This window comes from Kogia breviceps, chromosome 7 (genome assembly GCF_026419965.1).
Source record: "Kogia breviceps isolate mKogBre1 chromosome 7, mKogBre1 haplotype 1, whole genome shotgun sequence".
NCBI lineage: Eukaryota > Metazoa > Chordata > Mammalia > Artiodactyla > Physeteridae > Kogia > Kogia breviceps.
Window position 1 is genome coordinate 38,877,268 of NC_081316.1, and position 24,320 is coordinate 38,901,587.

General features: G+C 48.2%; 3 protein-coding genes across 6 annotated transcripts in view; 2 read left to right on the forward strand and 1 right to left on the reverse strand.

Annotated features, from left to right (window-relative positions):
• Positions 1-250, forward strand: part of ABCC8 (ATP binding cassette subfamily C member 8) — a 73,036-nt gene extending 72,786 nt beyond the window's left edge. For all 3 annotated transcript variants that reach the window (XM_059068684.2, XM_059068685.2, XM_067038132.1), the window contains one exon: positions 7-250. In XM_059068684.2, the coding sequence (XP_058924667.1) occupies positions 7-144 (138 nt within the window). In that variant the 3' untranslated portion in view covers positions 145-250. The remainder of the gene's footprint in view (positions 1-6) is intronic.
• A 3,681-nt stretch (positions 251-3,931) lies between these two features.
• On the forward strand, positions 3,932-7,422 carry KCNJ11 (potassium inwardly rectifying channel subfamily J member 11). The gene has a single exon (XM_059069442.2). It carries the CDS (start codon positions 4,635-4,637, stop codon positions 5,805-5,807), a length of 1,173 nt encoding a protein of 390 aa, XP_058925425.1. The 5' UTR covers positions 3,932-4,634; the 3' UTR covers positions 5,808-7,422.
• Positions 7,423-9,426: 2,004 nt separating this feature from the next.
• On the reverse strand, positions 9,427-23,180 carry NCR3LG1 (natural killer cell cytotoxicity receptor 3 ligand 1). 2 transcript variants are annotated; one of them, XM_067039448.1, is made up of 5 exons: positions 22,810-23,180; positions 21,365-21,712; positions 15,529-15,855; positions 12,638-12,743; positions 9,427-11,912 (listed from the first exon to the last, which is right to left on the reverse strand). In XM_067039448.1, the coding sequence occupies exons 1-5, from the start codon at positions 22,925-22,927 to the stop codon at positions 11,870-11,872; spliced, it is 942 nt and encodes a 313-aa protein (XP_066895549.1). In that variant the 5' UTR covers positions 22,928-23,180; the 3' UTR covers positions 9,427-11,869. The 2 variants fall into 2 exon arrangements, with proteins under 2 accessions (XP_066895549.1, XP_066895550.1); XM_067039449.1 differs by lacking the exon at positions 9,427-11,912 and adding an exon at positions 11,932-11,981 and having other exon boundaries at positions 22,810-23,014.
• Positions 23,181-24,320: the final 1,140 nt, after the last annotated feature.

The window sequence follows — 24,320 nt, forward strand, 5'->3', positions numbered from 1 at the left end:
ACCCAGCACCGCGTGCACACCATCCTGAGTGCAGACCTAGTAATCGTCCTGAAGCGCGGCGCCATCCTTGAGTTCGACAAGCCAGAGAAGCTGCTCAGCCAGAAGGACAGCGTCTTCGCCTCTTTTGTCCGTGCAGACAAGTGACCTACCAGAGGCCAAGTGCCATCCCATGCCCCACCCTGCCCCCACCTCCCACCTGGGTTCTCTAACTGTAAAATCACTTGTAAATAAAGAGACTGGTTATTTCCTACCAGAGGCCGTGGGCCTGGTGGGCAGGGACTGGGGTGGACCGTGGGTCCCATGGAAGCAGTCTGACTTTAGCATCAGGCAGACCTGAGGAAGCTCTGTCAGTGTGGGCAAAAGCATGTTTCCTCATCTGTGACATGAGGGCTGTCTTAGTCTGCTAGGTTGTATTCGTCTGCTGTAACAAAATACCATAGCCTGGGTGGCTTAAACAGCAGAAATTTATTACTGACAGTGCTGGAGGCTGGAAGTCCAAGATCTAAGTGTCGCAGGCTTGGTTTCTCCTGAGGCCTCTCTCCTCGGTTCCAGACAGCCACCTTCTAGCTGCGTCCTCAGGCAGCCTTTCCTCTGTGTGCACACCCCTTTTATCTCTCTCTCTCTCCTTATTAGGATACTAGACATATTGGATGAGGCTGCACTCCTACGACCTCATTTAAACTAAATTACCTCTTCACTGGCCCTATCACATTGCAGGGGCTCCGATATATGAATTTGGGGGGGAATGCAATTCAGTCCATAACAGATTTATAGTGTTTTTGTGATTATCTCATCAGATAAGGTAGCGGATCTGCATATAGCTTGGTCCCTTTTCCTTCTCAGTTTAATTCTTGGATTAAAATTGTGGGTCCCCAGGTACCCCAGATTAGCATTATTTCCATTGCAAATGACAGAAACCCAACTCAAAGTGGCTCAAACAGTGGAATTTATTATCCTATGTGACTGAGAAGACCAGGAGGTTACTACTTCAAGCACGGCTAGATTCAGGTGTTTGACATCAGGGGTGATGAATTCCATCTTCCTCTCCCTCCCCCATGACAGATGGCCACTAGCACCTCCAGCTTACATCCTACCCCTCTGAAAAAGAGAGGGGCCTGAATCACATGTCCCCATCTCCATCCCACACATAGGGACATTCAGAAGTGGGAGAAGTCTGGCCCTTTGGAGAGAAAGCACAGTACATAATGCCACAAGTCAGCCAGGTAGTGATTGGGACATACTGGGGCCCAGACACTGGGGAGACTAAAAAACAGCTGTCCTCAGACTCCACGTGCATCATGAGACACGAGTGTATACCTGTCCCACCAAGAAAGGAAGGTGCTTGTTTACATATCATTTTATTATCATTTACATGTTGCCTTCAGTACTGGCTGTACCAGACCCTTGGGGTGCAGACCCAGGAGTCTTGGGCCTTCATCCTTGTTGTATGCAAGGGCGTCAGAGTCATACAGTATAAAGAAAAGCCACCAGTCCTTGGGCAGGGGTCCAGCGCAGACCCTTCTGGCTGTTCCAGGAGCCAGAGGAGTTCGGGAAGGGAGAGCTCTGTGAGGCCTGGCAGGCTGCCTGGGAGAGGCAGGATTTAAGTTGGGCATGGGAAGGGTGGGAATTAGATAAGCAGAGAGCTAGAGAAAAGGGCCCAAGAGCGGGAGGGGGAATAAGATCAGAGAGCCTTGAATGCCAGGACAAGGAGTCTGGGACATGCCTATGCACAAAAGAGAAGTGGAGAAGGTTTCTGAATGTGAAAGGGACCTGACAAGTGCAGTGTTTGGGGGAGATGAGTATGAGGAGGTGTAGGATGGAGCAGAGCAGGAGGCTGAGCCCTTTTGGTGGGGGGCTCGCCTTCCTGGCAAGAGAGGCCTCAGGATCACACTGTGAGGCAAGTCCTAGCCTTTCCAGCTCTGAGATGCCTCTGGGAGCCCAGCACTCCCTCCACTGTTGGGCCTCCCAGGAGCAGAGCCTAAGGAGAGAAAAGAGGATTCCCACCCCCTCATGCCTACGACCAGCCAAGGGATTAAAGGGAAGTAGCAAAGGCACAGGGGCACGTCACAGCTCACACTGAAGTCTTGAAGAGATGCCTAAGGCCATCCTAGCCCAAATTCCTCTATAGCACCCCTGATGATGTGCCAGCCTCGACTTGGATACCTCATCGGGTCATCTCTGGTAATTAGAAATGACTCTTCCATACATGAAATCAAAGCCTGCCTCTGTTCCACTCAGTGTCTATACTGGTTTATACTTTGGACCACACGAAATAACTAGTCCATCCTCCTTGGACCCCAGGGGTTTCTGCGATAGTATCTGAACTCCCTGGGAAGACTCTCTAAGGTTCCTTTTCTGATGGCTGAACAGCCGTAGTTGCCCCAGAGTTTTCCTGTGTAACTCTGTCTCCTTGAGTTGCCCTCTCTGCTCACCCTATTTTCCCTTCCCTACCCTAAGCACTGCATCTCTGGCAGTATAGCCCAAGATCTACCATGAGTAGTAGAGGGGGCCCAAGCCACAGAACAATCCTAGGTTGATGCCTGCAGTAGAAACACCACTCCTGTTCAGGCCAAGAGCTTAGGACCCCCAGTGCCCAAGCTAGCCCTGACACAGCTCCTCAGGCTGCAGGTGTAAGGAGGTGTAAAGCAAGTGCCGGTAGCTCAAACCCCCTTTAAAATGCAGGGGTGGGGGCTTCCCTGGTGGCACAGTGGTTAAGAATCCGCCCGCCAATTCAGGGGACATGGGTTGGAGCTCTGGTCCGGGAAGATCCCACATGCCGCGGAACAACTAAGCCCGTGCACCATAACTACTGAGCCTGCGAGCCACAGCTACTAAACCCGTGTGCCACAACTACTGAAGCCCAAGTGCCTAGAGCCCGTGCTCCACAGGCCACCACAATGAGAAGCCTGTGCACCTCAACAAAGAGGAGCCCCGCTCGCTGCAACTAGAGAAAGCCTACGCACAGCAATGAGACCCAACACAGCCAAAACTAAATAATAAAATAAATAAATTCAAAACAAATTTTAAGTAAATAAATAATAAAATAAGATATAATGAAATGCAGGGGTGGGATTGAAAGTGTGGTTCATGATTGAGAAGATGCAACCACCCAGGCTTCTGGGCTGCAGCACCCAGCATCCCCTGTAGTGGATGTTAAACTGTTTCTACACCTACTAAGGTACATCTCCACCCCCACCCCCCAGGAAGTCCGTGGCTTTCATCAGACCCTCAAAGGATTCGTGACTCTGAAAATACCAAAATCGTCGCCAAAGAAAAGAAGCGTTCAGTTAGGAGTCCTCAGGCCACCTAATCTCCCCGCCCCAACCCCAGTCACCAGGTTGGTGACACAGCTCCTCGGTACCTCCTTTTGCTGGGAACCCACAAAGCCCAGGCGGATACTGACCCAACCCAGGATGGGAAAATTGCGGTGGGACCAGGGCGACAGGGCATCGGTCCCCAGAATGGGAGGGCGGGTCACGACTCCCTTCAACAGCCCCGCCCCGTCCCGCCCTGCCCCTCCCCGCCCCGCCCTAATTTCGTGGCGTGTGGGCTGGGAGGAACCTCTACAGTCCATCTGATTGGGCAAACTCCCAAGGCCAGACGTAGTGAGCCGGGAAAAAGGCGGTGGGAGGTGAATGGCGAGGGGCGGGGTTTGAGCTTGTGTCCGCCAGCCCTCCAGCCCAGGAATAGGTCGGGCTCCCCCTGGCGGCCCCCGGCCCCCACTCCACGCCTGCGGCGCTCGGTGTCCTCAATTCTCTACCTCCGCGGGCCGATTGACACACAGAAGGACTGGAGGACGGCCCTCCGCGAGCGCCCAGGCAGCAGGAGGGGGCGGGGAGGCGAGGACTGCAGCTTGACGAGCAGGAGCAGGTGCCGCGGCGAGGAGCGGGGGGGGGGGGGGGGGGGCAGGGACGGAGCGGCGGGCGGGGTCGCGGCGCCGGCGTGCGTGCTGCCGGCGCGGAGCTGTGAGGCCGCGGCTTAGAGTGGGCCCCGCCAGCCAGGTCGTGCTGGGGGCGAGGGGATCAGGAGTGGAGCTGGGTGGGGTGGTGACTGGAGGGCGGAGGAGCCCAAGGAGACAGAGAGGACGAGAGCTAGAGGGAGATCGGAGAGCGGCGAGAGCGCTACGGAGGGTGGGGTAGGAAAGAGGTACCTGGAGGTGAGACGGTATGAAACGAGCTTGGAGGGGAGCCCGGGACAGAAATGGGTGAGGCGGGAAACACGGTGCGGGTTGTGTGGAGTGTGGTCGGTTGGTAAGATCCGGAGGTGTGACGTTCCCAGGTGAGAGAGGTGGGTTGAGAAAGAAGGCTGAGTGGGGAGAAGGGTCCTAGGGAGACGCCCAGGGGTGGTCAGCGAGTGGAGGAGAGCTGAGCTGGGATCCAGAGCCAGGTGGGGAACAGGCAGAGTGGGGGGTTCAGTAGGCAGTGGGCAGGTGGGCCGAGGTGTGAGGCTGGTATAAAGTGAAGGAGGGGCCAGGTGGAGGTGAGGATGAGTCTAGCTGGGGAGGCATCTCAGAAGTGAGGCCGGTGCAGACTTAGGGTGGTCCCAGGGCGGAAACCCCACAGTAGGTTGAAGGCTCAGTCAGGTGGTTGCTTCTCCCCCATGGGGGAGACCTCTCCCTGGTGGTCGCTGGAGCCATGCTGTCCCGCAAAGGCATCATCCCTGAGGAGTATGTGCTGACGCGTCTAGCAGAGGACCCGAAAGAGCCCCGGTACCGTGCCCGTGAGCGGAGAGCCCGTTTCGTGTCCAAGAATGGCAACTGCAACGTGGCCCACAAGAACATCCGGGAGCAAGGTCGCTTCCTGCAGGACGTGTTCACCACGCTGGTGGACCTCAAGTGGCCATATACGCTGCTCATCTTCACCATGTCCTTCCTGTGCAGCTGGCTGCTCTTTGCCATGGTCTGGTGGCTCATCGCCTTTGCCCACGGTGACCTGGCCCCTGGTGAGGGTGCTGCTGTGCCCTGCATCACCAGCATCCACTCCTTTTCATCTGCCTTCCTTTTCTCCATTGAGGTACAGGTGACCATCGGTTTCGGCGGGCGCATGGTGACCGAGGAGTGCCCTCTGGCCATCCTGATCCTCATTGTGCAGAACATCGTGGGGCTCATGATCAATGCCATCATGCTGGGCTGCATCTTCATGAAGACTGCCCAGGCCCACCGGCGGGCTGAGACCCTCATCTTCAGCAAGCATGCGGTCATCGCCCTGCGCCACAGCCGCCTCTGCTTCATGCTGCGCGTGGGCGACCTCCGCAAGAGCATGATCATCAGCGCCACCATCCACATGCAGGTGGTGCGCAAGACCACCAGCCCTGAGGGCGAGGTGGTACCCCTCCACCAGGTGGACATCCCCATGGAGAATGGCGTGGGTGGCAATAACATCTTCCTGGTGGCTCCCCTCATCATCTACCACGTCATTGACGCCAACAGCCCACTCTATGACCTGGCGCCCTGCGACCTGCACCACCATCAGGACCTTGAGATCATTGTCATCCTGGAAGGTGTGGTGGAAACCACGGGCATCACCACCCAGGCCCGCACCTCCTACCTGGCCGACGAGATCCTATGGGGCCAGCGCTTTGTACCCATCGTGGCCGAGGAGGATGGCCGCTACTCTGTGGACTACTCCAAGTTTGGCAACACCATCAAAGTGCCCACGCCGCTCTGCTCGGCCCGCCAGCTGGATGAGGACCCCAGCCTGCTGGATGTCCTGACCCTCGCCCGCGGGCCCCTGCGCAAGCGCAGCATGGCCATGGCCAAGGCCAAGGCCAAGCCCAAGTTCAGCACCTCTCCAGATTCCCTGTCCTGAGCCCTGCTCCCTTGGGCCCCCCTCCTCATGTGCGTGCAGGCCAGTGTGGCATGGTATGTAGAGCGGACGTGGTGCAGGCCCCTCGGCCAGGCCAGGACCTGTTAAGAGGCTGGGCCCTCCTCATCTCAGCCTCAACGCCTGCTGCTCGCCCAGGGTGTTGCAAGGCACTTGTCGCTACTCTATTTCTGGCCTCAGCAGGAGCCTGTACGGGGTTATTTTTGTCCCTGCTCCTCCCAGCCCCAACTCAGGACTGGCTTTCCCCCCACCCCGCCCCAGGCTAGGGAAGCTATGGGAAGTGTCACGCCCTAAAGCTGGGACTCCATCTAGTCCTTGGCCCCCGCGACTGACTGGCTGCGAGCTGGACGGGTGGCTGGGGAGGAACAGTCCCCAGATGGGAGGCCTGCTGCTCTGTTTCTGTGGCCCTGAGAGATGCCTGTGGTGAGGCCCCAGGCCCTACTTGGTCCCTGAAAAGGTGATGGCCAAAAGGGTGGGCCTGGCCTGCTGGGGAGGGCAAGCAATGAGGGAGCACAGTCTAGCTGGAGGGCTGGAGATGTGGAGCCTCCCTGGGGCGGGCTGGGCAGAGAGGAAATGGCACCGGGAGGCTTACCTTGCTTAGTCCTGCCCAGGCACAGGGAAGGGGAGACAGGCCCCTTACCCCTGACCCCAAGGCCTCTTCAGTGGGGGCTCCAGGGGCTGGGGCTGCTGCACCTGCCTGCTCCCATTCTGTCCCCAGCCCTGGGAGGCTGGAGTGGGCTGGGGTGGACCCTGGCATGCCAAGCTGAAAGAGGCTGGGGAGAGACTGGCGTCCTGGGCCCACCACGCTTGGCAAGCCTCAGATTGTACTCTGGCCTGGCTCCCCCACAGTGGCTGCCCCTCACTTTGTCCAGAGGGTGGCCACGGAGGGCCTTTGGGTTGCTAGAAAAGGAGATGTTGGAAAGCTCAGGATGGAGGGGGTGGGTGAGGTCCCTGAGGCAAAATGTCCCTCGGTCCTGACAGGCTTGACCCCCAAGCCGGACTCTTGGAGCAGTGCTGTGTGTACTTGCCCAGAATTCTGCCTTCTCCATTGTCAATAAAGCCTCCCCCTTCGTGACCTAAACTCTGGGCTGTTCTTGCTGGTGGGCAGGGAGAGCAGGGGCTGGCAGCTTCCAGTCTACATCTCAGAGGCGCCATGGACCCTAGCTGGGAGGCCGGGAAAGGGACCTGGGACTGGCCCTCTTCCCCCAGTTCAGAGACTTCCCCTTCCTGCCTTTGGTAGCCCAGCCCTACAAGACCGTCTGAGCATCTCCACTGGGCACCCATCAGGCTTATAGCCCTGAGCCCTGCCTCCACTCCCAGGGGGCTGATGGAAGGCCGAGGGGCTCAAGGAGAGAGGCGGGTATGTCACAGGCTTTAGTGTGGCAATTGGAGCGTTAGCTCTCAAAACAGCTGCTTGAGTTCTAAGACCTTGGTCACATAACTTAACCTCTCTGTGCCTCAGTTGCCTCATCTATAAAGCGGGGATACTAATAGTACCTACCTCATAGAATTGTTGGAGTAAGTGAAAAGCGTTATGTCAAATGCTTGAGTGCCTCGTCCATAATAAGTGCTCAATAAATGTTAACTGTTGAGACTGCTATTCAATCAGCCACGTGGTGAGACAACTGAGCAAGCAAATGCTGAGAGAAGGTGCTATTATATGTCCCCTGGTGATGCGTTTCTCTGCCTGGTCTTACTTTCTACACAATGTCCCCTCCCAGCTCAGACCCTGACGACAGGGGCTGTGACTGCAACTGTTACCTGGGCTTCTTGTCTCCATCTCATCCTCTGCACACCATCTGCCATGTAGCCACCAGAGTGGTCTTATTAAAAGACATCATTCTCTCCAACGTCAAGTGCCTCCAGTAGTTCCTCATCACCTTCTGGTCAAGTCTAGACCTGTGACCAGTCATTTCAGGCTTTGCCTGCTTTCCAGCCCTACAGCTTACTGTTCTCTGGCCAGGACACTGTGTAACCACCCATCCCGCTGGCAGCCTCAGTATCCCCTGCTTGTATTTATCTTCCTACATCTGAGCTTTTGCTTATTTATTCCCTTTGCCTGGACTGCCCAAGCCTCATCTCTACCTGTTGAAATCCATTAAGGTCCAAGCCAAATGATGCCTCCTTGAAGCCTCCCGATTCCTCTAGAAAGCGATGGTCCCTTCCCTTCCTTTGTGCTTGTGGGCATTCTACTTTTGCCTGTGTTTATGGGTCCGTCTCCCCATCCCCAAGTCCATGGTTCCTTGAGGTCAGGGACTGTGCCTGATTCAGCACTGTGACTGGCCCCGAGTAAGTGCTGAATGAATGAATGAATGAATGATAGATAATGCACAGGACAACAAGCCAAGGTCAATGCTGCAGTTTGAGGCCTGCAGAGGGCTTTGGCTGGATCAGTGACAGTTTGTCCCAGGCTACTCCAGAGGCAGGCCTGAATGGCCAGGAAGCTGCTGGTCGAAGCTCTAAGATGCCCCCTCTCTGCACCCACAGACCCACAATATTGATTCCTTGCTGAGCTGACCTGTTTCTGGTTTAGAGGAAGAAGGGATGAGAAGCTACTCAGAGTTGGCCCAGAGTTCTGGGGACAGTGCCTGGCTCTTGGGACTCAGCTTGGCTGTCCTTAAGACCAGAGGAGGAGGCCAGACTCACTAATGAGAAGCCCCTGGGCAGCACCTTCTCTGGGGACCATCCAGAGTAACCTTCCTCTACTCCCTCATGCACCTTAAACAGCTGGTGACAGTGAACCAGCAGAACTGAGGGCTCAGCGCCCTCTGCTGACCACAGACAAGACCTACTTGATCCCCAAAACTCAGAACCACTGGTCCTAGGCTTTCCGCTCTGAGACCCCTAGGCTCTAGGCTTAGCTCAGGGAGGAGCTGGAAAATTCCAGGCATGGAGGGACAGCTGGACCAGACCTTCCTTGACACCCTCCACCAGATGTTCTTGTCCACCGATAGTGCTCCCACCATTTGGGGGCACCCCCTTTTTAAGGCACTTGTCTAAACTAGACAAGGGAGCTCCCCTGAGCTCCACTCAGCCCAGCAGGAACTTTTGTGAGAATTTTGTTTCTGATATTCCGCCTCCAGGACAGCACTGGGCGTCACATGAGAGCAGATGAAGCAGCCCAAGCTCGTCCACACCCCGTGTGCAGAACTGGCTCTCCGGATCCCAAAGATGTATCTCATGTCGCTGTGGTCCAGTGCTGGCAGAGGCACTGTTCTCTGGGTTTGCAGATGAGGAGTCGGGACCAGACTTGGTGTTTACTTGCTAACATCTCACAGCTAGTAAGTGGCAGGCCCAAGATTTGAACCCGAGTCTGTCTCAAACCACAGCCCTGCTCCCTTCCCCCTGCTGCACAGTCCCAATTTCCTGAGTGCCACCTTTTTCTAGGGGTGCCACCTTGCTCTCAAGTGTCATGTCTCTAGACCAAGAACAGGAAGGGAAAGCATAACTCGGGAAGGTCCCAGATTTAAGACTGACACAGACTCAGCTATGATAAGTGACGGCCTAGATCACATCCAAAACACCAAGGGAGCCAGAGGGACTGTTAACTGAGTCCAAGCTTCTACTGCTCGCCGCATGCCAGGCCAATAAATCAAGAGACTAGTTGTTGGGGCAAAGAACAGCGACTTTATTCATAAAGCCAGCAGACGGAGAAGGTGGTGGGCTCATGCCCCTAAAAACCATCTTGCATGAGTTAGAATTCAGGCTTCTTTTATACTAAAAGGGGAGGGAGTAAAGTCAAACATGTCCTGGTTCCTGTCAGCCTCCAGAGGGGATGTGTTAATTTCTTCCTTCCTTCAGTCATTCACAGGTGGGCCTGGTCAGGATGTTTCCTTTGAGCTAAACAAAGGCTTAATACTCATTACATGGGAGGCAGGGTTCCCAGGGATGGGCCATTATGTATAATTTAAGCTTATAGGCAACATCCCTTTAGTGATTAACTTGTAATAGAATACAAAGGTTCTTCCCTATTACAGGACCTCACCAACACTTTCTCCCACCCATGTGTATGATGAACCCTCCATCTTCCACCTTCTTGCAAATGGACTGGGGTCCCTACCTTCCAGGCTACCTTCCACACAGCCAGTCAGGTGGCAATGCAGACTAATGGGGCACATCTGCCACTCCTGTCTGTCCCCAACTCACACCAGGTGTTGTGACATGTGTCCTGGGCCTCAGTCCTGAGTTCAACAGAGGAGGGAAGCCAAGCCATCCTCTTCCAGTAGTGAAACTGAATTGCTAGTCTGGGAAAACTAGCCCAACTAGCCATACTGGAAACCTGCTCAGGCCTAATGCCTCTGGATTTGGCATCTCCAGCCAGTCAGCGCATGGCCCACATGTGGCCCACTAAGGTGGACCTCCAGCCTTTCGGCTGGAGAGGACTCACCCAGCTTCTATAGAACCCATTCTCCTCAGGTAGCATCCTCCCAGCTCTGTCCTGCTCTTGAGTTCCTCTCCAACATCTTCTTTTAGGGAGAACTTTCCTAGGGAGCTTGCTGCAGGGAGTAGCCCTGGCTCCCCACACATCTCTGGGCTCACCTCTGAGGTCTCCCCAGGTCCAGCGTCAGACACCCTATTGTACCAAGACATCAGAAGACTTGGGGGAAGAAGACATGAATGCTGCTGACCCTAGACTGGGGCAGGCCTGAAGAACAACAGATCTGTTCCAACTTGAAAGGAGCTGCGGAAAGGCCGAACAATGGGATTAAGGTCAGAACTGAGTTCCAGAGAGTGGGTTTGTTGCATTAGAATCTAGATTACTGGCATCCTCTGTGCCAGGACCACCTGATTGGGGCATTGTACATCTTCATCTACCTACACCCTACTCTATTTCCACTCTGGGCTGGCCCAACTCTGGAGTGATGTGAAAGGCAGGCCACCTAGACTGGCCAACTTGGGTACAGGAGTGTGAACTTCTGTCTTTCCCCCATACTTAGGTCCTTCCAGGCACTGATGCCAATGAGTGAAGCAGTGATACACTACACAATTTATTACGCAGCCCTGCCTCTGTGTACTCCTCACTTGATCAACTCCAGTTTTTCCCATAATGCCATTATTATTGGGGAAGGGAAGATACTCCAGGGTAAACCAGACAGAAGTAAATAACTACAGTTCTGACTGAAACTTTGACATAGGTCTGATACCTGTGAAGGGAGGAAGAAAGGACGATTGGCTAGCAAGAGTGTCAGATGACAGTGCAACTCCAAGAAAATCTCAGCCACCCCAACAGGGAGCTCCAAAGATTCCTGCCTTGATCACCATTGGCTGGCCAGGAGAGCATGGCATAAGCTCAAAAGCTACAGCAGGGCTTCCCTGGTGGCGCAGTGGTTGAGAATCCGCCTGCCGATGCAGGGCACACGGGTTTGTGCCCCGGTCCGGGAAGATCCCACATGCTGCGGAGCGGGTGGGCCCGTGAGCCATGGCCGCTGAGCCTGCGCATCCGGAGCCTGTGCTTCGCAACGGGAGAGGCCACAACAGTGAGAGGCCCGCATATCACCAAAAAAAAAAAAAAAAAAAAAAAAAAAAGCTACAGCAGATGCCTGAGATGCCATAGCTGGAACATGGTGGCTAAGTACACTCTTCATAGCAGGCTCTGTCTTGGAGGGGGTCTCAGCAGCACATCTCCATGGCAACCACACTTTTGGGTCAAAATTCAACTTCCTGGGGAGCTGTATCAGTTAGCTTTTGCTACGTAACAAGCCACCCTAAAACACAGTGGCTTTGAAAAAATAAGTATTTCTCAAAAAAAGAAAGAAAGGAAAACAAAGGGACTTCCCTCGTGCTCCAGTGGTTACGACTCCACGCTTCCACTGTAGGGGACACGGGTTTGATCCCTGGCCAGGAAAACTAAGATCCCACATGCCGTGACACAGCCCACCCACCAAAAAAAGAAAAAGAAAATATAAGTATTTCTCATGCATTTGAGAGTTGGTTCTGTTGATGCTGATGATCTTAGCTAGATTTGCTTACATGTCTGGTGGCTGTCATCTGATATAGACTGGCCTCCACTAGAGCAACTAGCTCCAGCTTCCAGGGTCTCTCCTCCTCTAGCAGGCTCTGATTCCAGTGTCTCTCACCCTCCAGCAGGCTCTATGAATCAGATGGCCAACTTTAGACAAACATCCTTTTTTTTTTGATTAATGGATTGTTCTGCTTTTCCTAAAGCATTTATAATGAGATATATTAGCTATTGCACAGATTCTGCCTTGGCAGGCTCATAAATAACTGGAGGCAATTTTATTATCTAGAACCATTTAACCAACACATTTACACTGGTCTCAACAACAGCTTGAGTTATTTTATTTGCTATGTGGGCTGGAGGGATAAACATGTTTGGAAACATGTTTTAGTTTGGAAACACCCTCACTAGGGTTAGAAGTTCTTGGTTAAACCAGTAAAATCTGGGTGGTAAGTTATCTCATTGAGCTATTAACAAAAATATGAGCAACGGGGGGAAGGAATTCCCCTCTCTGAGCTATGGATTCTATATGTGAGAACACTAGTGCAGCCCACATCATTCACAGGCCTGGTGTGAACAATGACGTCAGGTTTGATTTACAGTGAGACTTTATTATGAGAAGGCAGAGGGGCTTTACAATGCCATCTCCCCAGAGTCCCAGGCCACCACATGGAGACCAAATGAGACAGTTCCTCCCCAACACATCAGAAAAAACCACACACCATAAACACACTTAGAATATCCCAGCATCAACCCTGAGATGAGAACTCCCCAACACCATGCATTGGCCATGAATTCTGAACTCCCAGAGCTTACTCCAAAACGTAAGTCTAAACTTTGCTTTGCAGCCTCTTACCTTCTCCAAGGAAAAAAATATAATAATAAAATTAATATGATCAGTCCAGTAAAGATCACTCCAATATACAACCAAACAATCCACGAGTCAGTTTTCTTCTCAGATTCTGCAGAAAGAAGAGGAGAACATTACGAGGAAACCTACTGGTAGGGGCCAAAGAGATCACATGACTGCTTCTAGGATCTGTGTGGTTGTGTGTCATCTTCCCTGTCAGAGATAGAATCACCAACCTTCTGCCACACGTCTTTGCATCCTCCATCCTATCACTTAACACCTCCACACATCAAACAGCCTGCTTAGCACTTGCCAGAAAAACACTGCAATATCAAATACCACATACAATATACACATGCCATGCACACATTCAAAGCTTTCATAATACTACACTACCCTATATCACTTGTATACTGCTATAGACTGAATGTCTTCCCTGGTGGCACAGTGGTTAAGAATCTGCCTGCCAGTGCAGGGAACATGGGTTCAAACCCTGGTCCAGGAAGATCCCACATGCTTCGAAGCAACTAAGCCTGTGCGCCACAACTACTGAGCCTGCGCTCTAGAGCCCACGAGCCACAACTACTGAGCCCGCAAGCCACCAACTACTGAAGCCCGCGTGCCTAGAGCCCGTGCTCTGCAACAAGGGAAGCCACAAAGATGAGAAGCTCGCACACTGCAAAGAAGAGTGGCCCCCGCTTGCCGCAACTAAAGAAAGCCCGCGTGCAGCAACGAAAACCCAACACAGCCAAACAAATTTTTTAAATTAATTTTTTAAAAAAAGCTCCCCTCAAAATTCTTATGTTGAAATCCTAATGCCCAATATGATGGCATTAGGAGGTGGGGCTTTGGGGAGCTTTAGGCCATGAGGGTGGAGCCCTCATGAGTCAGATTAGTGCCTTATAAAGGAGGCCCTCGAGCGAGCCCTCACCCCTTCCACCATGTGAGGACACCATGAGAAGTCTGAAACCTGGAAAAGGGCTCTCACTTAGCCATAATGGCACACTAATCTCAGAATTCCAGCCTCCAGAACTGTGAAAAATAAAGTTCTGTTGTTTATAAGTGACCCAGTCTGTGGCAATTTGTTGTATTGGGTTGGCCAAAAAGTGCCTTCGATTTTTAAGTAAAAATAAAAGACACATTTTTCATTTTCACCAAGAACTTACTGAACAACGTATTCACCCTTTCATTCCACTATCTTCTGTTTTTCAGGCAACTTTATAATTCCATCTTCCCAAAACTTTTTATCTTTTTGAGCAAAGAACTGTGCCAGGTGCCTTTTATAGTCTTCCAGGGAACTGAAATTTTTTCCATTAAGAGAATTTTGTAAAGACCTAAATAAATGGAAATCCAAAGCTGCAATGTCTGGTGAATACAGCAGATGAATCAGAACTTCCCAGCCAAGCTGTAACAGTTTTTGCCTGGTCATCAAAGAAACATGTGGTGTTATATTATCCTGATGGAAGATTATGTGTTTTCTGTTGACTAATCCTGCATGCTTTTCGTCGAGTACTGCTTTCAGTTGGTCTAATTGGGAGCTGTACTTGTTGGAATTAATCGTTTGGTTTTCCGGAAGGAGCTCATAATAGAGGACTCCCTTCCAATCCCACCATATACACATCACCTTCTTTGGATGAAGACTGGCCTTTCGTGTGGCTGGTGGTGGTTCATTTCGCTTGCCTACGATCTCTTCCATTTCACGTTATTGTACAGTATCCACTTTTCATCGCCCATTACAATTTGTTTTAAAAACAGAACATTTTCGTTACGTTTAAGTAGAGAATCACATGCAGAAATACGGTCAAGAAGGTTTTTTTCGCTTAACTTATGTGCAACCCAAACATCAAAGAGATGAACATAACCAAGCTGGTGCCAATGATTTTCAACGCTTGATTTGGATATTTTGAGTACGTCGGCTATCTCCCGCGTGGTATAATGTTGATTGTTCTCAATTAATGTCTTGATTTGATCTCTATCAACTTCAACTGGTCTACCTGACCGTGGAGCATCATCCAGCAAGAAATCTCCAGCACGAAACTTTGCAAACCACTTTCGACACGTTTGATCAGTCACAGCACCTTCTCCATACACTGCACAAGTCTTTTTTGCATTTCGGTTGCATTTTAACTTTTCTTGAAATAATAAAGCATAATATGCCAAAAATGTTGCTTTTTTTCTTCCATCTTCAATATTAAAATGGCTACACAAAAATTCACCAATTTTGATGTCATTTTTTAAATGCACACTGATATGACAGCTGTCATGTACAATCTAACAAAATTGTTTTGAATGAAGTTAAAGACAACTAAGTGCTAATAGAGCCATCTTATGGAAAAAAAACGAATGAACCTTTTGGCCAACCCAATAGCAGCCCACACGGACTAAGACATATACATATCACACAGACAAATCCCTTATACCATACACACAAAGCATATTTCAATTTCATATTCCCCATGCCCCACACATATCCTAAACACATCCCTGCACACACCACCCACCCACACAATCCCTAGTCCTTACTTCCAGGAACAATTTACCTCTCCCTTCAGGGCCATCCCAAGCCCCACCTGGCACACCCTGACCACATTTCCCACGGCCACTAGTTAGCCTCTGCCTTCCTTACCTCCCCCCTCAGCTCTAGGCAGATGCATTGGACCAGCAGGACCAGAGCCATGACCCTGGAAGCCAGGTCATCACCACTCTCTACCTATTAGACCATCTGTCCTGGCTTAAGGACCTAATCTGGACTGCTGACTCGGGCTGAGCTAAACAAGACCAAGCTTTCTCTCCTTCCCTATTTGTCTCCATATTCCCCTAGACTGTGTGTGAACCAAAGTTGATATTATACTCCCCTCAAGATGAAGAGTTGGGGAAATGTCTAGGGGGCTGCTTACCTATCAGAATGTGGGTGAAGTTGAAACTCTGGCACATGAGTGAGGATACATGCCATACCACACACTGGTAGATGGTCACATTGTCTTCCAGAGAGGGCTTCAGCCTCAAGTAGCTAGTGATATTAAATGTACCATCCTCATTCTTGATGGTGGGGCCAGTGATGATGTCCTCAGAAATCTCCTGGAACTGGGGATCCTTCTGGGTCCACCTTTTCCACGTTATGTTAATATCCTCTGGGTAGAATCCACTTGACTTACACAAAATACGTTTGTCTTCATTATCTTTCACCATGGCTTGCTCCAGAAACAAGCTACTGACAGGGTGAGCTGCCAGGGGAGAGAAATCATGCCTTGAGGGTAGGTAGGGACTTGCTTATTATCAGCCCAATGTCAGACCCATGGCAAGCCTTCAGGAAAGGTGAGTAAACTGAATGGTATTCTGTCTAGGCTAAATGTTCTGGGTATGCTGGTCCCAGTGCTGGCAGGGTGCTGATATGCTGTGACCCTGAAACTCACAGCAATTTTATAAAGCAGATTTTCTTAAGCCCCTCTGTGTCATAGACACTGTTTTGAATCTGAGGGAAGCCTTGGAACAGTGTTGTGGCAGAGACTACTAATTGCTGCGAATTTCTATTCTTCAATGAAACCTCCAAGTTAAAGCTACTTCTCCCACCCTTCTCTGCAGCTGGGTGTAGGCATGTGAACTAAGGGTCTGGAAGTTTGGATGTATTCAGAAGTAGTGAGAGCAACTTCTAAGAAGTCTCCTGAAATAACAAGGGTATTTTAAAGAAAAGAACAGTGTCTCTCCCCCTCCACTTCTTCCTTCCTGCAGAATGGCTGCAATACCACATCATGGCTGGAGATGGAGAAGCCATTTCCAAGCACAAGGTGGAAATGCAGGTTGAGGAAGGCAAAGTGACGAGATAAAAGGCTCCTGGGTCCTAGATGATCACAGAACTGCCATACATGCCCTGGGTTGGCTACATTTTTGTGAAAGGAAAATACACTACCTTCTTAAAAGGACTATTGACTTCTGGCTTCCCTCTGACATGTAAAGACCTAAAGTCATCACTTCTATCCTCATAACAGGAAAAAAAAAGCTGAGCTGAACAAACTGCAAATCCACAGCTTTTCTTAGATCCATCAGAGAATTGAGGTGACAGGGCAAACCACCACCCTGAAAAAAGACAGGCAGACTGAGAGAATCACAGCCGAGATCATAAAACCTTAAGCAGAAGGTACTGGAGTAATAAACTGGTCAACACACTTAAGCAGTAACTCTGACAAACTGCTAAAGGATAATAAGTGTGGACTAGATTGAGAATAAAAAACTCCTAAAGGCCCAGTGTTAGGGGGGGTCACAACACTTTCATGAGTTTTACCTCCCAGAATCCCACCATGCTCTCACTGTGAAGATCCAAGAAAAATTCCCTCCTATTTTGAGCAGTGGGGAGAGGAAAAGTAACTATTTAAAAATATACCCAGTGCATTCTCCATAATAAAGGATGCTCTCAAGGGAAAAGACTTTGCCAGAGTCTTTCCTGACCTGGGATAGTGATGTTTAGCCAACTCCAGCCCCCTCTAGCCTTCCCGCCTCACATAGAAACACTTCTGAAGGTGAGACAGCCTAGGGGCTCAGGCAACTCAAAGAATGAGATTTAACCATAAGAGTATAGACTGCTTCTCCTCCACAACACCTTACCACTACATCAACAGAGCTCCAGAATGATAACAGTAGATTACAACTGAGAGAGCTGTTAAACACAGGCTCTGTTTAAGGTGTTCACAGGGAAATTTAAACAAAACAAGCAAGGGGGAAAACTCTGGCACCTACAGGTAAACACTAACACATTAACACTAAACACAGCCTAACGCCTAGCCAAAGCAACATAGACTCTCATACCAAAAGCCTATTCACCTCAGTTCTTACTACCTGATACATAATATCCGGTTTTCAACAAAAAATTACAAGGCATGCTGAAAAGTATGAAAAGACAAAGCAAGTCTCAGAACCAGACTCTCGTACACAGATTTTAGAATTATCAGATAGAGAAATCTAAATAATGATTAAAATGTTAAGAGCACTAATGGAAAAAGCAGACAACATGCAAGAACAGATGGATAATATAAATAGAGAGATGGAAACTTTAAGAAAGAATCAAAAGGAAATGCTAGAAATCAAAAACATTATAAAAGAAATGAAGAATCCCTCTGATGGGCTCATCAGTAAACTTCACAGTGCCAAGGAAAGAATCAGCTAGCTTAAAAAGTCAACAGAAACTTCCCAAACTGAAATGCAAAGAGAAAAAAGAATGGGGAAAAAGAATAGAAGGGAACAGAATATCCAAGAACTGTGCGATGACTGCAAAAGGTAACACATGTAATAGGAATACCAGAAGAATTAAAGAGAAAGGAGCAGAAGAAACATTTTGAAAAATAATGGCTGAGAATTTTCCAAAATTAATGGCAGACACCAAAGCACAGATACAGGAAGCTCAGACAACACCAAGCAGAAAAATACCAAAAAAAGAAAAAAAAAATCTATACCTAGGTATACCATATTCAAAATGCAAAAAAACAAAGAGAAAATCTTGAAAGAAGCCAGTGGAAGAAAATAACTTACCTATAGAGGAACAAGGATAAGGATGACATGGGACTTCTTAAATGCAAGAAAGAAGAGAGTGCAGTGAAATATTTAAAGTATTCAAAGAAAGAAAACCCCACTAATCTAGACTCCTATATCCAGAAGAACTACCCTTCAAAAATGAAGTATACTTTCTCAGACAGACAAAAACTGAGGAAATCTGTCACCAGTAGACCTGCTTTGCTACATGTTAAAAGAAGTTCTTCAGAGAGATGGGAGTGATATAGGTCAGAAACTATAATCTACAAAAAGAAAGGAAGAGTGTCAGAGAAGGAATAAATGAAGGCAAAATTAAACATTTATTTTTCTTATGCTTAACTGATCTAACAGATCATTGTGTTCATTCAAAATAATAATAGCAACAATGCACTGGGTGGTTATAGCATATGAAAAAGTTAATGAATGACAGTAATGTTATAAGAGATGGGAGAGAAGAACTGGAAATACTCTGTTATTAAGTACCTGTACTACCCATGGAGCAATACAGTGTTATTTGAAAGCAGAACTTAAATTAGTTGTAAGTGTACACTGCAAACTCTAGGACAACCATTAAAATAAATTTTAAGTAAGTATAATTGATATACAGAGAAAAGAGAGAAAATGGTATCATATAAAATATTCAATTAAAACCAGAGAAGTCATAAAAAGAGGCAGAAAATTAAATTTAAAACAAAGGGCACCAAATAGAAAACAGATACAAACACGATACATATCAGTCCAACTATATACGCAATCACTTTAAATGAATGGTCTAACTACATCAACTAAAAGACAGAGACTCTCAGAGTAGATAAAAAAAAGACTCAAACATTTGCTTTCTATAAGAAACCCACTTTAAATATGAGGACCGAAATAGATTAAAAGTAAAAGAATTGAGAAAGATATACCATACTAATACTAACCCAAAGAGAACTTGAGTAGCTATATGAATTTCAAAGTAGCCTTCAAAACAAGGAAAATTATCAGGGGAAAAAAAACTAAGTAAATCTGAATAAACTATGGACTTTAATGAATAATAATGTATCAATATTGGTTCATTAATTATAACAAATATACCATAAATACAAGATACTACTAATGGGGCAAGTGGGGTACAGAGGCAAGAGTAATATGGAAACTCGGTACTAACTTTCCAATTTCTCTGTAAATCTAAAACTCTTCTAAAAAATAAAGTGTATCTAATTTTTGGAAGAAAAAACCGTTTATTTTAGGCTTTCTGTCAGTTGCAGAGGAAATGAATTCTAATATACATCCCCATTACCAAAATTAATATGTACAAAACATTCAAAGTCTTAAGTACAATTATGGAGGGCTCACAGATACTGCCCCTCAGTTACAGGCTGAATTGTATGCCCCCCCCCAAATTCATATGTTGAAGTTCTAATCCTAGTCCCTCAGACTGTGACTATATTTGGAGGTAGGGTTTCTATTGAGGTTGGTAAGTTAAATGAGATCATTAGGTTGAATCCCAATCTAATATGACTGATGTCTTTATAAGAAGAGGAGATTAGGATACACAAACACAGAGGGAAGAGGGGGTGAAGATACAAGGAGAAGACAAGCACCTACAAGTAAAGGAGAGAGGCCTCTGAAGAAACCAACCCTGCTGTCACCTTGATCTCAGACTTCTAGACTCCAGAATTGTTAGAAAATAAATTTTGTTCAGTATGGAGGTTCCTTAAAAAACTACAAATAGAACTACCATATGACCCAGCAATCCCACTACTGGGCATATACCCTGAGAAAACCATAATTCAAAAAGAGTCATGTACCAAAATGTTTATTGCAGCTCTATTTACGATAGCCAGGACATGGTAGCAACCTAAGTGTCCATCAACAGATGAATGGATAAGGAAGATGTGGCACATATATACAATGGAATATTACTCAGTCATAAAAAGAAATGAAACTGAGTTATTTGTAATGAGGTGGATAGACCTGGAGTCTGTCATACAGAGTGAAGTAAGTCAGAAGGATAAAAACAAATACCATATGCTAACACATATATATGGAATCTAAAAAAAAAAAAATGTCATGAAGATATTAGTGGTAGGATGGGAATAAAACACAGACCTACTAGAGCATGGACTTGAGGATATGGGGAGGGGGAAGGGTAAGCTGTGACGATGTGAGAGAGTGGCAGGGACATATATACACTACCAAATGTAAATTAGATAGCTAGTGGGAAGCTGCAGCATAGCACAGGGAGTTCACCTCTGTACTTTGTGACCACTTAGAGGGGTGGGATAGGGAGGGTGGGAGGGAGGGTGACACAAGAGGGAAGAGTTATGGGAACATATGTATATGTATAACTGATTCACTTTGTTGTAAAGGAGAAACTAACACACTATTGTAAAACAGTTATACTCAAATAAAGATGTTAAAAAAAAAAAAAAAGAAAAGAAAATAAATTTTGTTGTTTGAGCCACGCAGTCAGTGGTGTTTTGTTATGGCAGCCCCAAGTTCATCCACAGAGTATCTGACCTATTTATAATAGACGAAAGTGGAGCTCAAAAACGTGTTTAGGGAAAAGTGTTGTTATAAATCTTGACTGAGCACCTAGCTCACAACAGCACTGGCTGAGCATTTTCATACATGATCTTGTGTAATCCTCAGAACACTATGAGGCAGGTATGACTTATCACCTGATTTTGCACATGCAAAATGAGAGAAAATTCATTTGCACATGGGAAAATTCATGTGTAAAGATGTTAAATGGCTGACCCAATCATTCAGCTTGGAACCAACAAAGTTAGATAGAATAGGATTCAGATCCATGGAACCAGAGTGCAATCTCTCTCCTTCCCCAGCTACCTTTCAGAGGTACCTCTTCAGTGAAGACTAACCGTCCACACACCAGGGAAATTATATAATTACTTTGACTATCTTTTACTGCAAACTTAAAATGGGCCAAACATTATTCTAAGCATCTTCCTTGCATTTTTCATAGCCTCTTCCCTACAATCAATCCTCTTAGAAAAGTACTATTACATTTGTTTAGAGGGAAGGGCATTGAGATTCAGTGTGATGAATAACTTGTCCAAAGTTGTCTAGAAGTCCACGGAAGCCCAGGACTCAAACCCACGTCTATTTGACTCCTAGGCCCATGCTCTGCTCCACTTGGCCCATCTACATCTCCACCCCAAGCCCCATCACCATGGGAATCACAGGGCACTGCCCTCAGGCACTCACCTACAACCTCCAGCCAGACTCTCCCCTGTGCCTTCTGAGGAGTGACCACCAACTCACATCGGTACTCTCCTGCTTCCCACAGTTGTACCCCAGGCAGCTGCAGTGAGGCATCCCCCCTCTTCAGCCTCCATGGAGACACGCTGGCTCCAGGTCGGAATGCCACTTTGTGGTCTCCAAAAAATTCAAACAGTTTGATCTCTGTTTCAGACACCTGGGCCTTCCGAAACCAGGTGATACCCATACTGTTGATGTCCAGGTGTGGGGAACCAGGGATCTTGCAAAAGATAGTCGCATTTTCATTCAGGAAAACCATCTGAGTCCTCCCTGCCATCTCCACTTCCAGAAAACCTGGGGCAATATGAGAACTCTGTTATGGAAGACCCTTGGAAGAAACATAAGCCTGAGGCTCTAAAACACTGCCATATAATTGGAAACAACTTCCCTTTTTGTGGGGGTGGGGGAGGGGTCTTCAGATACAAAGGCCCTTAGTTCATGGCCCCTCATTAATCCACATAAACTCCTTTAACTTTGTTCTTTTTTTTTTTCCCCAAGATTGTTTTGGCTATGCTGGGTGCCTTGCAATTTCAGAGGAATGTGAGAATCAGTTTATCAATTTCTACAAAGAAGTCAGCTAAGTTTCTAATAGGAATTGAACTGAACCTGTAGATCAATTTGGCAAGTATTGCCATCTTAGCAATGTTGCTTCTAATCCACAAATGTGTTTGGGGGATGTGTTATGGACACTGTGTCCCCACCAAATTCATATGTTGTGGCCTAATCCCCAGTGTGATGGTATTTGGAGGAGGGGCCTTTGGGAGATAATTAGGTCATGAGGGTGAGCCCTCATGAATCAGATTAGTGCTCTTATAAGAGAATGAGAGGCAGTTTCCTGGCGGTCCAGTGGTTTAGACTCTGTGCTTCCACTGCAGGGGGCATGGGTTTGATCCCTGATCGGGGAATTAAGATGCCACGCAGCCAAAAAATAAATAAATAAAAATAAAAAAATAAGAGACATGAGAAATATGAGATATCTCTCTAAACCTGAGGATATAGTAAGAAAGTGTTCATCTACAAGCCAGGAAGGGGTCCCTCACCAGGAACCAAATCAGTCAGCACCTTGATCATGGACTTCCCAGCTTCCAGAACTGTGGGAAATAAACTTGTAGCTGTTGTTTTGGCAGCATGCATGCGGGATCTTAGTTCCCCAACCAGGGATCGAATCAGAGCGCGTACTCACAGGCTCCTACAAGTGCCGACTCTGCACATAGTAGGCGTCAGTATACAACTGTTGAATCAGTAAATGAATCCGCAATTCACAATAGAGAGTTCAGGGTTGGTTGGGGCTTTTTAAGATATTTAGCCCCAGCCGGACTCAGACCTCACTGCGTAGCGAAAGCCATCCCTCCTCCCTCCCTGCCTCCTTCCTTATCTCCCTCCTGCCCTACCTGCGGTGAGCAGCGTGCGCCCCAGGACCAGCACCAGAACCGGGAGCACAGCACGGAGCCCCACCACGTGCGGCCGCCCGCCCTCTGCGCCACGGCCACAGCCTCCCGGAACCTGCATCCTCGAACTTCCTCTTAGGAAATTCCTCTTAGTTGCTTTCTTCCCCTTAGGAGTGGGCAGCTCCTAAGGAGTGGGTGGACGGAACATCTCTTGCGCGGTGACTGGAACTTTATGCAGAATTAGTTAATGGCGCATTTGAACCTTATGCAACTCTGCGAGATGTCGTTTTGGTTGCTCCATTCACAGAGAAGGAAAGTTACCGGCAGCGCCTGGCTCAATCACACCTCCGCCGGCTGCGTGCGGGCGCCGGGAGTGTGCGACGCGCAGTGGGCAGGCAGACCCCGCCTCCGAGCGCGCCGGCAGTCCCCGCCTCCGAGCGCGCCGGCCGGTAGGGGCGCAGGGTTCGCATCAGCCTCTACGTTTCGCTTTGTAAACTGAGGCCAGGATCCGATCGCCTGGGCGCTGCTCTAAGGAAGATCCACTATGCAGGAGCGCATTGGGGGCAATTGTTCTTACCATCTGCATATGATAAACTAACATTACTTTTTTTTTTTTTTTACGGTTCTGAAAAGTCATTATTTTGATACTGAGAAATGGATTATTTCCTGCCATATCAGTAAACAGAGGCTGTCACAGTCACCGGGGATTGTAGCCACCACCAGAAGGTAAGCTGGTGAGCCCTGAGGCAACTCAGGAAGGAAAGAATACCTGCGATATAGCAGCCATCAGACTGCAGCCACTCCCTACAAAAACACTGGACACTGGCCCCAGATAGTTGAGGTACATATCAAAGGAATGATTTCAGTGAGCCCAGACTCTTGCATTTTCCCATACATAGAAATGGGCTTAATTCCTTAACTTGGGGTATCTGGTTTTCTTTAATTAACAATAACCTTTTGATGTTCCCGACTACCTGCCCTTTGTTGCTAAACCCGCCCCCTCGCCTCCTTGGAGCAGTTTTCTCAGGGTTACTTGAGATGCTGCCTCCAGGGCTTGAAGTCCTAAAAATTCCCGCCGAATAAAACATAACTCAGACTGGCATTGACTTACATATACTATCAAATGAATAGATGGCTAGTAGGAAGCAGCCGCATAGCACAGGGAGATCAGCTCGGTGCTCTGTGACCACCTAGAGGGGTGGGATAGGGAGGGTGGGAGGGAGACGCAAGAGGGAGGAGATATGGGGATATATGTATATGTATAGCTGATTCACTTTGTGATACAGAAGAAACTAACACACCATTGTAAAGCAATTATACTCCAATAAAGATGTTAAAAAAAAAAAACACATAACTTTTAGGTTGTGCGTATTTTTTCAGTCGACAATATAAAAAATAAAACCTTTAACCTGTAAAGAATGTCACTTGTTTTCATATTGTTGTAAAGCAAACTTATAGAATACGAACATCTGCTACCAGCTCCAACTTACATTTCTTTAAAAAAAAAATCTTAT

Coding starts and splice junctions, on each gene's coding strand:
- NCR3LG1 (XM_067039448.1), bottom strand. CDS start 22,927: ATGCAGGTTCCGGGAGGCTGTGGCCGTGGCGCAGAGGGCGGGCGGCCG. Junction 15,856..21,364: donor AGTCTGGCTGGAGGTTGTAG/GTGAGTGCCTGA, acceptor CTCCCCTGGCAG/CTCACCCTGTCAGTAGCTTG. Junction 12,744..15,528: donor CTTCACCCACATTCTGATAG/GTAAGCAGCCCC, acceptor TTCTTTCTGCAG/AATCTGAGAAGAAAACTGAC.
- KCNJ11 (XM_059069442.2), top strand. CDS start 4,635: ATGCTGTCCCGCAAAGGCATCATCCCTGAGGAGTATGTGCTGACGCGT.